The following is a 14100-nucleotide window of genomic DNA, read 5'->3' on the forward strand; positions in this document are numbered from 1 at the left end:
AATTGCTATAGGGCCTCAGAACCCAAGGCAAAGTATATGTGCCAGAAGGGCGTCGCCCTGGCCCCTGTAAGGTGGAGTCATCCATCGACATCCTGAGTCAGGGCGTCTCAGATGATAGGGCCTCTTCGGCCCCGGTCTGTTTCTCGCCAGCAGAGGCCTCCATGATGGAGGAGATGTCGAGAGATTTAGTGAACGTCTCCTCTTGGCTGGACTGGTGGGCTTCCACCTTGGTAGGGGTACAAGCCTCGTTCGACCCCGCGGACCCTGACCAGCAAGGCCTCCTGAGAGACCTTATTACCTCCGGGGATAAAACCCTTAAATTTTTAACTTACCAGTCGCTCGCCCTGACGGCTAACTGGGTACTCCGTAAGAGAGACACCGTACTGACGAAGGTGTCCCGGAAGGTACCAGACAGGGAAGCGCGGGCCATACGGAGCTTACCCTTGTGGGGAGAGTCCTTGTTTCCCCTGAAGGAACTAGAGGCCATCATGGAGAAGGTCTTGAAGAAGAAGGAGTCTATCAACCCCAGACCTACGCCTTCGAGGAGACCGCCCTACAAGAGGTCCGTCTCGGATAGTGCCGCGACGTCCCAGGCCTCTCCCAGCACTACGAGGAGAGAGGCTCCCTCTTCCTCCTGGTCCGCAACGCCTCAGCCCTCCCGCAGGGGAGCTCCAGCGCCTTCAAGCTCCTTCAGGTCGGGTTACTCTGCCTCTAGGAGAGGCCGATCAGACCGCTCCTCCAGAAGAAGATAGAGTGGGAGGCCCCCTATCCCCGCCCAAGCCTCGGGTTGGGGGATGCCTCAGACTTCATTGGCAAGCATGGAAGGCTCACAGAGCAGTTCCTTGGACAGTGTCCGTACTAAAGGAGAGCTACAGACTTCCGTTCTTAACAGAACCACCCCCTCTTATCCCGGCCAGCCGGGCGGAATGGCTAGCTCTCAGAGACCCGTTAAAGAGGACCGCCCTTCAAGAGGAGGTGTCCTCCATGTTAGAGAAGGGTGCCATGGAAGAAGTTCTTCTCCCAGGGTCAGGTTTCTACAGCCGTCTGTTCCTGGTAGAAAAAGCGACGGGGGGGGGGGGGGGTGGAGGCCGGTTATAGATCTGTCGGCTCACAACAAATTCATCAAGAAGACGGACTTCAAAATGGACACTCCGAAGTCAGTCCTGGCTGTCCTTGAGGGAGAAAGATTACATGATGACCATAGACCTCAAGGACGCATACTTCCAAATTCCGATCCACCCCTCGAGTCGTAAGTTCCTCCGGGTGAAATGGGGCTCCCGGATCCTGCAGTTCAGGACCCTTTGCTTCGGACTGTCAACAGCGCCCCAGGTGTTCACGAGAGTCTTCACGACTGTCTCAGTGTGGGCTCACGAACGAGGCATTCGCCTCATCCGATACCTGGACGACTGGTTGCTTCTCTCCGCCTCAAAGGGCCTCTTGGAGAAACAAGGGATGAAACTCCTCCAGTTTTGCAAGGATCTGGGGATCGTAATTAACCCGAAGAAGTCAAACCTATCCCCATCCACCAGAGTGAACTACTTGGGAACGACATTGGATACCATTCTGGGAAAAGCCTTCCCTTCGGAGGACAGAATAAGAAACCTCATGAATATCATTCAGCCGTTCCTGTCAGAGCGTCCCAAGAGAGCGAAAGACTGGCAGAAGCTGATAGGTCACCTGGTCTCATTGGAGAAACTAGTTCGCCAGGGGAGGGTAAGGCTCAGAGCCATACAATGGAACCTGAAGAACCTCTGGTGCCAACTGGACTCACAACAGGTTCTAATCCCAGTCCTACCAAACACGAGATCCTCCCTGGAATGGTGGCATTGCCGGTCAAACTCACTCAAGGGGATGCCCTTCGGGAGCGATCCACCCGAGTTACTACTGTTCACAGACGCCTCCAACCAAGGGTGGAGAGCCCATCTCCTCGACGAAACAGCACGAGGGACCTGGTTGAACGGGGAGAAAGAGCTCCACATCAATGTCCTGGAGTTGAAGGCAGTCCAGAAGGCTTGCCTACACTTCGCGAGTCTGCTAAAGAGAAACACGTGGCGTTGATGTGCGACAACGCCACGGTAGTGGCGTACATAAGGAAACAAGGAGGCTTGAAGTCAAAGGAGTTGTGCGATCTCACTATAGAAATCCTAGATTGGGCAGAAGAGAACCAAGTGGTATTGTTAGCAAGGTTCATTCCCGGGAAGAAAAACGTACCGGCCGACGGCCTCAGCAGAGTAGGCCAGATAGTAGGGACAGAATGATCCCTTCTCCCGGAAGTAGCCAAGCTCATCATCCAACATTGGGGTTCCCCGGTGATGGACCTCTTTGCAACAAAACTCAACGCCCAACTCCCCGTATATTGCTCTCCTGTGCCAGACCCGGAAGCAGCCTTAGAAGACGCCTTTCAGCACAAGTGGGACAATCTAGATGTGTACGATTTCCCCCCTTTCACGTTGATAAGGCAAGTGCTCAACAGAGTAAGGACAGCCCGAAACCTAAAGATGACTTTGGTAGCGCCCTGATGGCCGGAGAGATAGTGGTTCGCGGACCTAAAAGACCTAACGAGTCAACCACCATGGCCTCTGCCCGACAGGTCAGGCCTTCTGCATCAACCTCATTTTCTCAAGCTCCACTCTCCCTACGTCTTCACGCCAGGAGACTATCGAGCGGCTCCTGAAGAAAGAAGGATTTTCTTCGTCCATGGCTAAGAGAATGTCTCTATACCTGAGAAAGTCGTCAGCCGCGGTCTACCAGGCTAAGTGGGCCTCCTTCACGAAGTGGTGCTCTGAGAGGCGCATTAAACCTCTTAAGGCCTCTGTCCCAGACATAGCAGATTTTCTGGTGTTTCTTAGAGACAAGGTGGGAATGTCAATCCCAGCCATAAAAGGAGTTCGGGCCGCCTTAGGCCAAGTCTTCCTCCTGAAGGGTATCGACCTGGGGGCCTCGAGACACATAGCGATGCTTGTCAAGAGTTTCAAGCAGTCCTGCCCCCCACAGGCGAGTAGGGTGCCCCAGTGGGATTTAGCCAAGGTTCTGAAGATGTTGTGTCGTCCCCCCTTTGAACCTTTGAAGGATATCGTGGACAGAGATCTCACCCTCAAGGCCGTCTTCTTGCTGGCCTTGGCGTCCGCTAAGAGAGTGGGTGAGATCCATGGTCTGTCATTGACGTTTCTCATTCGAAGGGGTGGAAAGAAGTATCCTTCAAGTTCGTGCCTTCTTCTGTGGCTAAGACTCAGAACCCAGCAGTATGGGATCCGAAGTTCGAAGGTTTTCTCAATTCCTGCCATCCCTAGGACGGGTAATGCAGAAGATTTAAAATTATGCTATGTACGGACAATTAGAAATACCTGGAAAGAACAGCTCATCTCCGCCCAGGCATCAAGAGCCTCTTCGTATCCACAGGTATTAATAAGAAACAAGTTTCCAAGAACACCATTTCCTTCTGGTTGAGACAAGTTATTGCCAGAGCCTACAAGGAAGATGGCATAGCAGTGCCAGGCACCCCCCGACCTCATGACATCAGGGGCCTGAGCACCTCCTTAGCCTTTGAGAAAAACATGGCAGTGGGTCAGATCCTGCGAGCAGGTACTTGGTCGAACCAGTCAACCTTTACTGCCCATTACCTCAAGGACTACTCGAGGAAGTCCTTAGACGGGTTCTCCATTGGAACAGTCATCTCCGCCCTCCAAGCGGTGTAACGGTAAAAGCCCCAGGCGAAATCAAGGCTAGCAACCGGTAGGCACAAGTGCGGTTTCCTTCCTCCTACCCAGTTGCTTCCTTGTCTCTTCTGGGAGTACCGACTGATACCATTGGATAACACATTCTTCACGACTACGCTACTGGAAGAAACTTCAGAAGAAGCTTTTCAAAGGGTGAGTACTTAGACACTAACGTGAACTCTTGTGTAGTTACCCTCGCATCCGTTTTCTAGTAGGTCCCATTATCCCTGGGCCTCTTGGCCTCCATGTCCCGGGTCAGGGGGTCAGAATAGCACTCCCGCCTCCTAAAGTGTAAGTCTCCTAAGAAAGTAGTTCGAGGTAAGTATTCGTGTTGGAACAAATAAAAAATTTTAAGTAATTTTTATTTTTCCTAACATACTTACCGAGAACTACTTTCGGGTAATGGCCCTCCCTTCCTTCCCCGAGTGCCTCTCTTCCCTTGCTAGCATTGTGCTAATCCAATAGAACTTACTGATGAAGCTGACCCGGGCGGGCATCGACCTACGATAAGCCTACCCTCGGGGCACATTCCTTAATGCCGGGGGTAGGCCTCCTTAGAAAGCGGGGTGGGGGGTAATCTACACAAAACTCTGGTCGGTAGAGAGGAGGTTACTAGTAACTCCTAAGAAAGTAGTTCTCGGTAAGTATGTTAGGAAAAATAAAATTTACTTAAAATTTTTGATATTTATATATATATATATATATATATATATATATATATATATATATATATATATATATATATATATATGTATATATATATATATATATATATATATATATATATATATATATATATATATATATATATATATATATATATATGCGTGTGTGTCTGTGTTTGTATACGGTCCCGCTCAGTGGCATTGCCAGACGTATAGCTACTCGGTCTCCAAACAACTATTGGGTAGGGGGGAGAGGGAGCTGTTAGGGAAGGGTGAATCTGCGTGTGTGCTCGTGCGTGGTTGTGTCTATTTATCTAGATATTTAGCTGTCATTTTCACGGATCACGTACACTAGTGTCTAATAAATTTGCCTCAAAGTAGATTTCCCACCTTTGTTAAAATGCCTTCCACCTCTCTCTCTCTCTCTCTCTCTCTCTCTCTCTCTCTCTCTCTCTCTCTCTCTCTCTCTCTCTCTCTCCCCCCCCTCTCTCTCTCTCTCTCTCTCTCTCTCTCTCTCTCTCTCTCTCTCTCTCTCTCTCATATGTACACATATTTTGAAACTAACTATTTCTCCAAAACAGTCTTTGGGAAATTGTCTGTCCATCCCAATAGATGGCACCAATTTTCCATTTCACCTATCTGGTTGGGCCTTATACCAGCATGTGTGAACTTTTAGGATCAGCTTAGGCAACCAAGACACCATTTTGTTTACATTGTCTTTGTTTTTTCACCAAATATTCCTTTCTTCTTCTTTCCAAAATGCTCTATCCGGCGTTGTTCGTCTGTAGTTAACATCTTACCAGAAGCGATCGCCAGCGGCTGTAACAGATTCTTGCACGCAGAGAGAGAGAGAGAGAGAGAGAGAGAGATGAGAGAGAGAGAGAGAGAGAGAGAGAGATACCATCTAACTTGTCAAGAACCTTGTCATTTATTTTTTCTTATTTATATTTTACATTGCATGATGTATGTACTACCGCAAATTATATATTTTTTTTTCTAGAAAAGGTATTTGCCTCAGGTTCGTGGTTGAAATAGCATGTTACTTACATCTTCGTAGAGAGAGAGAGAGAGAGAGAGAGAGAGAGAGAGAGAGAGAGAGAGAGAGAGAGAGAGAGACCTAAGGTGAGCCAAGGTCTTTTGTCTGCAGCTCGAATACTGCGTGCGATTTTACACTTATCTAGCAAAGCGTGTGTGTGTTCGTCTATACATACATATATATATATATATATATATATATATATATATATATATATATATATATATATATATATATATATATATATATATATATATACATACGTATACATATGTATGTATATTTATATATATATATATATATATATATATATATATATATATATGTATATATATATATATATATATATATATATATATATATATATATATATACATACGTATACATATGTATGTATATTTATATATATATATATATATATATATATATATATATATATATATATATATATATATATGTATATATATATAATATATATATATATATATATATATATATATATATATATATATATATATATATACACTTCTATTAATCACTGTATCAAATTGAATCATGAAAGCATAAACCTAAGGATATCAATTGAGCTCAATTCCATTTTTGATAAGATGAATACAAACTGCTAAAAAGAGTCACGAATCTTTTTCCGTATTTGAAGGTGATACATATACCTGATATAATAATTTCCCTGAATATTTTACTCTACTATTCAAAGTTACACTATTCAACTGACGTTAGAGGGACATAGATTTCATTCGTCATATCGATCCATCAAGACATTTCATGTCCTTGATTTTACGGTTTTGAATACATATAAAAACAAAATTGTCTAATTCTCTGGTATATTCTTTAAGCATAAATCAAATCTTTATGGTATTTCTCGGTTGTTACGAATATCCTGATTCCTTGTTTTACCTCTTGAAATTTCGTAAAGATAAGTTTGACATTTTTTAAAGTTTTCAGGGATTTTAGCCTTTTGGAACTGTTGTAAATATTGAATATTGTAGAGAGTGTCTGAGGAAAGATTTGCCAGTGATTTGGGCTATAGGGCGACCTCTGTCAAGTTCCATAGTCAGGCATAACATTTCAGAAATGAAAATGATGTGATTCGATCTGATACAGTATGCTAAACTTAGGTGGTTGTTTTGAAGGTGATGTAAATATTACAGTTGATTATCATCCCCCGCATAATGGGAACGCCAAAACCCAGTTTCATTTTTTGGTATCCTATCAGTAATTTACAGTTTTCTCTCTCTCTCTCTCTCTCTCTCTCTCTCTCTCCTCTCTCTCTCTCTCTCTCTCTCTCTCTCTCTCTCTCCTCTCTCTCCTAGACACCCATATTTATTTCTTCTATAAAGAAAATAGATATATAAAGCAACATTGCTTAGGTCTCCTTTAATTGAAATTCATTTTAAGCTTATTTTTTTTCTTCTCATAATATAACTAAAAGCAACCAATTATGAAAACTGGTGGGCTATCCTGTCATTTTCCACCATTAGTATCCCATTAGAAGATCCCATTACGAAATTGGGACATGGGCCATTGCTTGCTTCACCCAAGGCAGTCTTAAAAACAATACGGTGAGCGGTCACTGCAATGCATCAAGGCACTGATCCAGACTTCTGGAGGTACACATCAGACTCTTATTTTTTTCATAACCAAAAATGTTTCTTTTTCATAATATTGAAAGAAACCTTGGTCCTTAAGATGTAAGAGTTATCTTCTGGGAAACACAGTATAACTTGATGGGAGTGAGACTAGTGGCCATGAACCATTGCTAACCTCACTGATTATGTTGGGGATCGCGCGGCAACAAATATGTTGAATGTGATCATAAAAGGATTTTTAAGAAATTTGGTGTGGCCTTTATATGTATTTGTGTATGTCAATATGTATTTGCATTAGCTTTCATCTTAAGGTGAATAAGAAAAGGTATATACCACTTTTAAGAATTAACAGTTAAATGATCTCCCAAAGAAAGTTTTCACACACAAAAATCCGTTGTTAGGTTTGATTCAACCCTGATAACAGTCAGAGATGAATGAATAGATTAATTTACCTAAGAACAAAGCATCTGTGTCAGAGGTATTGAAAGTTCAGCAATTGTTATTATATTTTGTATACTCCAATATTTGGTATTCTTCAAGCGTACTTAGTATCGATACTATTTTATAGGTGGTAGGTTGGCCAGGCACCAACCACCCGTTGAGATACTACCGCTAGAGAGGTATAGGGTACTTTGTGTGGCCAGACAGTACTACATTGCATCCTTCTCTCTGGTTACGGTTCACTTTCCCTTTGCATACACATACACCGAATAGTCTGGCATATTCTTCATATATTTTCCTCTGTCCTCATACACCTGACAACACTGAGATTACCAGACAATTCTTCTTCACCCAAAGGGTTAACTACTACACTGTAATTGTTCAGTGGCTACTTTCCTCTTGGTAAGGGTAAAAGAGACTCTTTAGCTATGGTAAGCAGCTCTTCTAGGAGAAGGAATCTCCAAAATCAATCCATTGTTCTTTCTAGTCTTGGGTAGTGCCATAGCCTCTCTTGCTTGAGGGTACACTTGGGCACACTATACTATCTTATTTCTCTTCCTCTTGTTTTGTTAAAGTTTTTATAGCTTATGTAGGTAATATTTATTTCAATTTTGTTACTGTTCTTAAAATATTTTGTTTTTCCTTGTTACCTCTCCTCACTGGGCTACTTTCCCTGTTGGGATCCCTGGGCTTATAGTATCCGGCTTTTCCAACTACGGTTGTAGCATAGCAAGTAATGATAATAATGATATTGGACCGACTTGCAAATGCACATAGTTACAACAATGGCTTGTGCTGACATAGGCCAATTTGACGCAGACTAGCCAACCTTTCAGAATGTGTAAATGGACGATTGGTGGAAGACAATATTATAAGATACAAGCTACAAAAATTGCTTTTATTGACAGATGGGTTGGCGTGGGTACCTGGTCTGGAGGTCCACACCAGCCATTTTGCTCCCCCTGACACCCTACTACACTTAAAAGGTTCCCTTAGGCTGCCTCAATCTATGCCAAAATGTGTATTTTCTTCACTTTTCTGTTTATGTTTTTCATACTTATCACTTCCTTATTACATTAAATTACTTTAGTTTATGAAAATTAGAAAGAATTTCTCGATAATTTGAATATTCCAGCACTCTACGTCTTGCTTAATTTATTAAATTTCCCTCTGTAGCAATTTTCTTGCTAGCAAACGGGCACAAAGATCGATCTCTCCAAACCTACAAGTGGCTTCAGAATCGTTACATTTAAGTTCCCCTGTCAAGTCTATGGCAATTAATTAATTTAATCGTATATACAGATTAGACAGCTTCATATTGTGTGTTAAATTCGTCCGCCATTTAACACAGGGGTTCTTGTGATATTGTGATATTTGTTTTCTATTATTTGTGCTACCATAAACATTGCTGTTCAGGCCACCTCTAAAATAATTCAGCTGTTTAAAAGTCGCTCATGAATGGTAGAGGCAAGGGACAGTGACATTGCCCTATCAAGCAGGACAATGCCCTAGAGACTGACCATATATCACATGATCAGCGTTCAAGCCCCCTCTCCACCCAAGCTAGGACCAGGGAGGGCCAGGCAATGGTTGCTGATGACTCAACAAATAGACCTAAAGGCTCCCTCAAACTCCCCAACCTTAGCTCACTAGGATGATAAGGCTGCAGACATGAAAGGCACTAACAATTCTGAGCGGGACTCGAACTCCCGTCTGGCAAACACCAGGCAGAGACGTTTCCAGTCAGGCCACAACAACCCCCTTTTGTTTTTTATGTAATTAGTTATCAACAGTTACTCCTAAGAAGTTACGAAAAACAATTCAACAATTTCCAGAAACTTCAGTGCACTTGCATGTTTACATCAAACCCGCCCTCAAGCTCAATCGACGAATTTTTTAATCATATCAGCATCTAAAGTATTTAACTGTCCTGGAAATAAATCTCATTCAAAGGCTCAAGTATAAATCCTGCCACCTTTTTCTAATTGCCTCCAATTCCATCACGTTTGTCCTTCATCTCTCCAATCTTTCATCTAGCCAGAACCAAGGTTTTCTCTAGTTTGGCCAGAACATGTCATCCCTTTTAAGTATAGGACCTCGATTGATCTCAAAGATGGGATGATGCGTCATAAACTGGGGCGATGTTTGGCTGTGGAATTTCCGGGTGGGTATGATCGCCTGTGATTTGTTTTTCAAGTAAAGTTCAGAGAGAGAGAGAGAGAGAGAGAGAGAGAGAGAGAGAGAGAGAGAGAGAGAGAGAGAGAGAGAGAGAGAGAGAGAGAGAGAGAGTGTGTGTGTGTGTCTACATCTGTCCGGAAAACACTAAGCTTTGGGCTATAGAAATTTTCATCACCTACCAACTTCTTTTTTAAGGTTCAAATGAGAGTAGCAATTCTAACAAAACTCTTACAATATTTATTATATGTACAAAAAATCACAGCAACAGTATTTTATATAAATTAAGTAGATAAATTAAATATATGCTTAAACATGTCTTTACAACATGATTAGAGATTGAAAATTCACTTCAAATATACTCGAATCTTTTACAATTCAGTATAGCGATTGATATGTCTTAACTAGTCATTATTGTTATCTTTTTTAGAATGCCTGGTCCTTATGGCCAGTAGCGGGCTCTGTACAACATTGTAGCCCTCATTTCTATTGGATCCTTATTTTTTATAAGATAAAACATGAGGCCAAAAGTAAAGCATAGTCGTTGATGAGAAATGGCATTCTTGCATTAAAAGTAGGACAACAGAAAACTTATTTGTGTATATATAATATATGTTTATACTGTGTGTATACATAAATATATGTATGCATTTATATATGTATGTTTATATGTATACTGCGTACCCAAATGAATCCATATGGATATGCATTTATTATATATGAAATATATGAATGGCAAGCCTGTGCTGTACAGCAAAAGACTCTCATCCATTTACTCTAAAAAAGAGAGGATGACTTAAGTTATTAGAACAACTATGCAAGAGAAAAAATCTTACAGCATCTTCTGATGTTTAGGAACGCAAGCCACTCCCTGTAGCCGATGGTAAGGTATCATACTTGTAAAAAAAAAAGCAGCGGCAATAATTATTCAGTGAGAGAACCTTTGGCAACTATACCACTGAGAGGGCGTGGCCTGTGTGTAAGGTTAAGATGGAAATTAGTGTCTGTCCATCTCCGAAAAGAGAAATCAAGGCGTGTTGGAGACACAGCTCTTTGTAGACACCACGTCCTCGTCTACTGCGATATTGAATGTTCGGGAAGCTATCGGGTTTGACCGGAAGTTAAGGATGCACTTGTATTGGCCGTTGAAATTAGGGTCAAACGCTTGGTAGACTAAATACGACCTGGGCATCTGGAAGTCGTTGGCTAATACGAATACTTTGGGATCATTCTCAGCATATGTAGGCATCTCCCATCTGAAAAAGGACAAGATGAAGTTAATACTAGAAAGATTTTCATAAAAAAAATAATCAATGCCATTATTATTATTTTTCTAGAAGATGAAATACATGCTATAATAGTCCTAACTATGGGCATAGAATTATTTATTATAAAACACAATAGAGAAAGGCAAATTTAATTAAAGAATTACCTTGTGTTTCGTATAGCCATGTAGCCTACGTGCGCGCACACACACACACACACACACACACACACACACACACACATATATATATATATATATATATATATATATATATATATATATATATATATATATATATATATATATATAATACACACACACACACACACATATATATATATATATATATATATATATATATATATATATATATATATATATATATTTATATATATATATATATATATATATATATATATATATATATATATATATATATATATATATATATATATATATATATGCTGTTATCAATTAAAAGAAATCACCCTGACTTGAATGAGTTTTGAAGAGTAAAACTCTACAATCGTATATTTCTGCCTATTCTGTCTAAATCAGTTTTTGCACTTTCCCCAGAGCTAAACTTACTATCATGGAACCTGAATTAAGAAACCACTGACTAGACTACTGATCTTTCAATATGCATTATTCAACATTCATTTTCCTCCCGTTGCATCAGAGAGAAATGTATGAATGACAAAAGCCAGGTCTTGCATAGCGAATGACGTTAATGGGTAACCATGCGTAGACGATTCTCAGAAGAGAGAACATAAATCAGATTGGTCTTTACTTTGACCTACCAAATAGGATGTCAGTATCTAGTGATTATTTTGTCTGTTGTTTATAATTGATTTTGTAAATATTGGATGATTTTCATTCAAAGGGACTTTAGTAAATATGGTTGAATTTGTATTTTTATATTTCTTGATTACTTTTGCTTCAGTTGGAGAGAGAGAGAGAGAGAGAGAGAGAGAGAGAGAGAGAGAGAGAGAGAGAGAGAGAGAGAGAGCAGGATGTTATGAAATTATTGAGATATATCCTAATGTGCAACCTACACCAATATATTACGTGATTCCATCACGTTCACTGTCAAGAAATGTATAATGATTGTTAATATTATACAAAAACAGTTAAGTCCATGTTTCGTACGTGGTATGGTTTTTTTTTTTTTTTTTAATATGGAAGCAGATGTAACGTCACCATTTTTCCATAAGTAAAGAGATTATAACATTTAAGTGAGTTATATATATATATATATATATATATATATATATATACATATGTATATTTTATGTATATATATATATATATATATATATATATATATATATATATATATATATATATATATATATGAGAGAGAGAGAGAGAGAGAGAGAGAGAGAGAGAGAGAGAGAGAGAGAGAGAGAGAGAGAGAGAGAGAGAGAGAGAACAAAAACAAATGCAGCTGTTTCTAGTCCACTGCAGGACAAAGGCCTCAGACATGTCTTTATTCATGTCCGGGGTATCGCCAGTTTTCATCACCATGCTGGCCAGTATGGATTGGTGATGGTGGGGAACTTAGGTCTGATCGCTCACAACAAACCAACCTAGTATGGGTGGCCTTGACGAGTACAGTTTTCCTGATCATGGTGACATACAAACCCTTTTCGCGCGTTAGTGAAACGAGATTATAATTCCACGTATTATTACTGATCACCTGAAGGTTTAAAGGCCGCTCATGAATGACAGGGGCAAGGGACAGTGACATTGTACTATCGAGCAGGATAATGCCCTAAAGATTTACCATATATACGTATGATCAGCGCCTAAGCCCCTCTCCACCCAAGATAGGACCAAGGAGGGTCAGGCAATGGCTGCTGATGACTCCGCAGTTAGACCTGTAAGCTCCGCCAAACCCCCATCGTTAGCTCAAAAGAATGGTGAGATTGCAGCGACCAAAGAAACTAACGAGTTTGAGAGGGACTTGAACCCCACTCTGGCGTTCACCAGTCAGGGACGTTACCACATCGGCCACCACAACTTAAAGGTAATGATCAATATCGCCATCATAATCTTGAAATGAAATGTATGTCATCACATTGACAGCATTGTAATTGAAATACTAAAACATTAAAACGGAAAACCACATCTTATAGTAAATCACCATCATTTTCATCATCATTATTATCAGCAACATATCAGTATTCACAAGCAAAATCCAATCTCTTGGCTTAAGTCAGTGACGTCACTCCTCCTTATAAGACGGTCGCTTAATTAGATACTGGAGCGATTTCAAGTGCATCGTACATCTTTTTCTTGAGAGATTCGAGGGTGAGGGAGATGCTGGGGAAATTGCGTGGTCGATAGAAGTATTTCCTGATGTTATTGATACGATTTATCATTATTATTCATTTCTCTTTGTGAATCTCGGTCTAGAGAGACTGATGGTTTATTGTGTGGGGTTCCGGGTTACATGCAGCTTCCTTATAAATCCATAAATTTCCTCATTATATGAGCGGTTGCGAGTAGCGTGCATTTCTGCACAAGTCCTAGGGTTATATCTGCACCTCCCTTCATATTCCTTTTCAATGACTGAGGTCTGGTCCGTAGTGCTTCTTTGATTATTGGTACCACTTCCACCAGCATATTCCATAGCCTTCAATTATTATTATTATTTTTTTTTTTCTCTATCACAGTCTTTCGACTGGGTGGTATTTATAGTGATGGGTTCCGGGTTGCATCCTGCTTCCTTAGGAATTCATCACTTTCCCTATTATGTGCGTCGTTCTTAGGATCACATTCTTCTGCATGAGTCCTGGAGCTACTTCAGCCTCTAGTTTTTCTAGATTCATTTTTCAGGGATCTTGGGATCGTGCCTAGTGTTCGTATGATTATGGGTACATTTTTCACCGGCATATCCCATACCCTTATTATTTATATTTTCTGGTCTTGATTCTTATCCATTTTTTCCTGTCTTTCTCCTTAACTCTGGGGTCCCATGTTACTACGACATTAATGAGTAATACTTTTTTCTTGATTATGTCAATCAACGTCACGTCTGGTCTATTTGCACGTATCACTCTATCTGTTCGGATACCATTTCCCCAGAGGATATTTGCCTGATCGTTTTCTATCACTCCCTCAGGTTGATGCTCGTACCACTTATTACTGCGAGGTTGTTTATATTATTATTATTGTCACTCCATTCCTC

At 40.8% G+C, this 14100-nt stretch overlaps 1 protein-coding gene across 1 annotated transcript in view; it reads right to left on the reverse strand.

Annotated features, from left to right (window-relative positions):
• Positions 1 to 9857: 9857 nt before the first annotated feature.
• LOC137630327 (uncharacterized) overlaps positions 9858 to 14100 on the reverse strand; it is a 10045-nt gene continuing 5802 nt past the window's right edge. Inside the window, exon 3 of the mRNA XM_068361765.1 lies at positions 9858 to 10896. Within this exon, the coding sequence (XP_068217866.1) occupies positions 10668 to 10896 (229 nt within the window). The 3' untranslated portion in view covers positions 9858 to 10667. The remainder of the gene's footprint in view (positions 10897 to 14100) is intronic.

Source organism: Palaemon carinicauda, chromosome 38, assembly GCF_036898095.1.
Source record: "Palaemon carinicauda isolate YSFRI2023 chromosome 38, ASM3689809v2, whole genome shotgun sequence".
Taxonomy (NCBI): domain Eukaryota; kingdom Metazoa; phylum Arthropoda; class Malacostraca; order Decapoda; family Palaemonidae; genus Palaemon; species Palaemon carinicauda.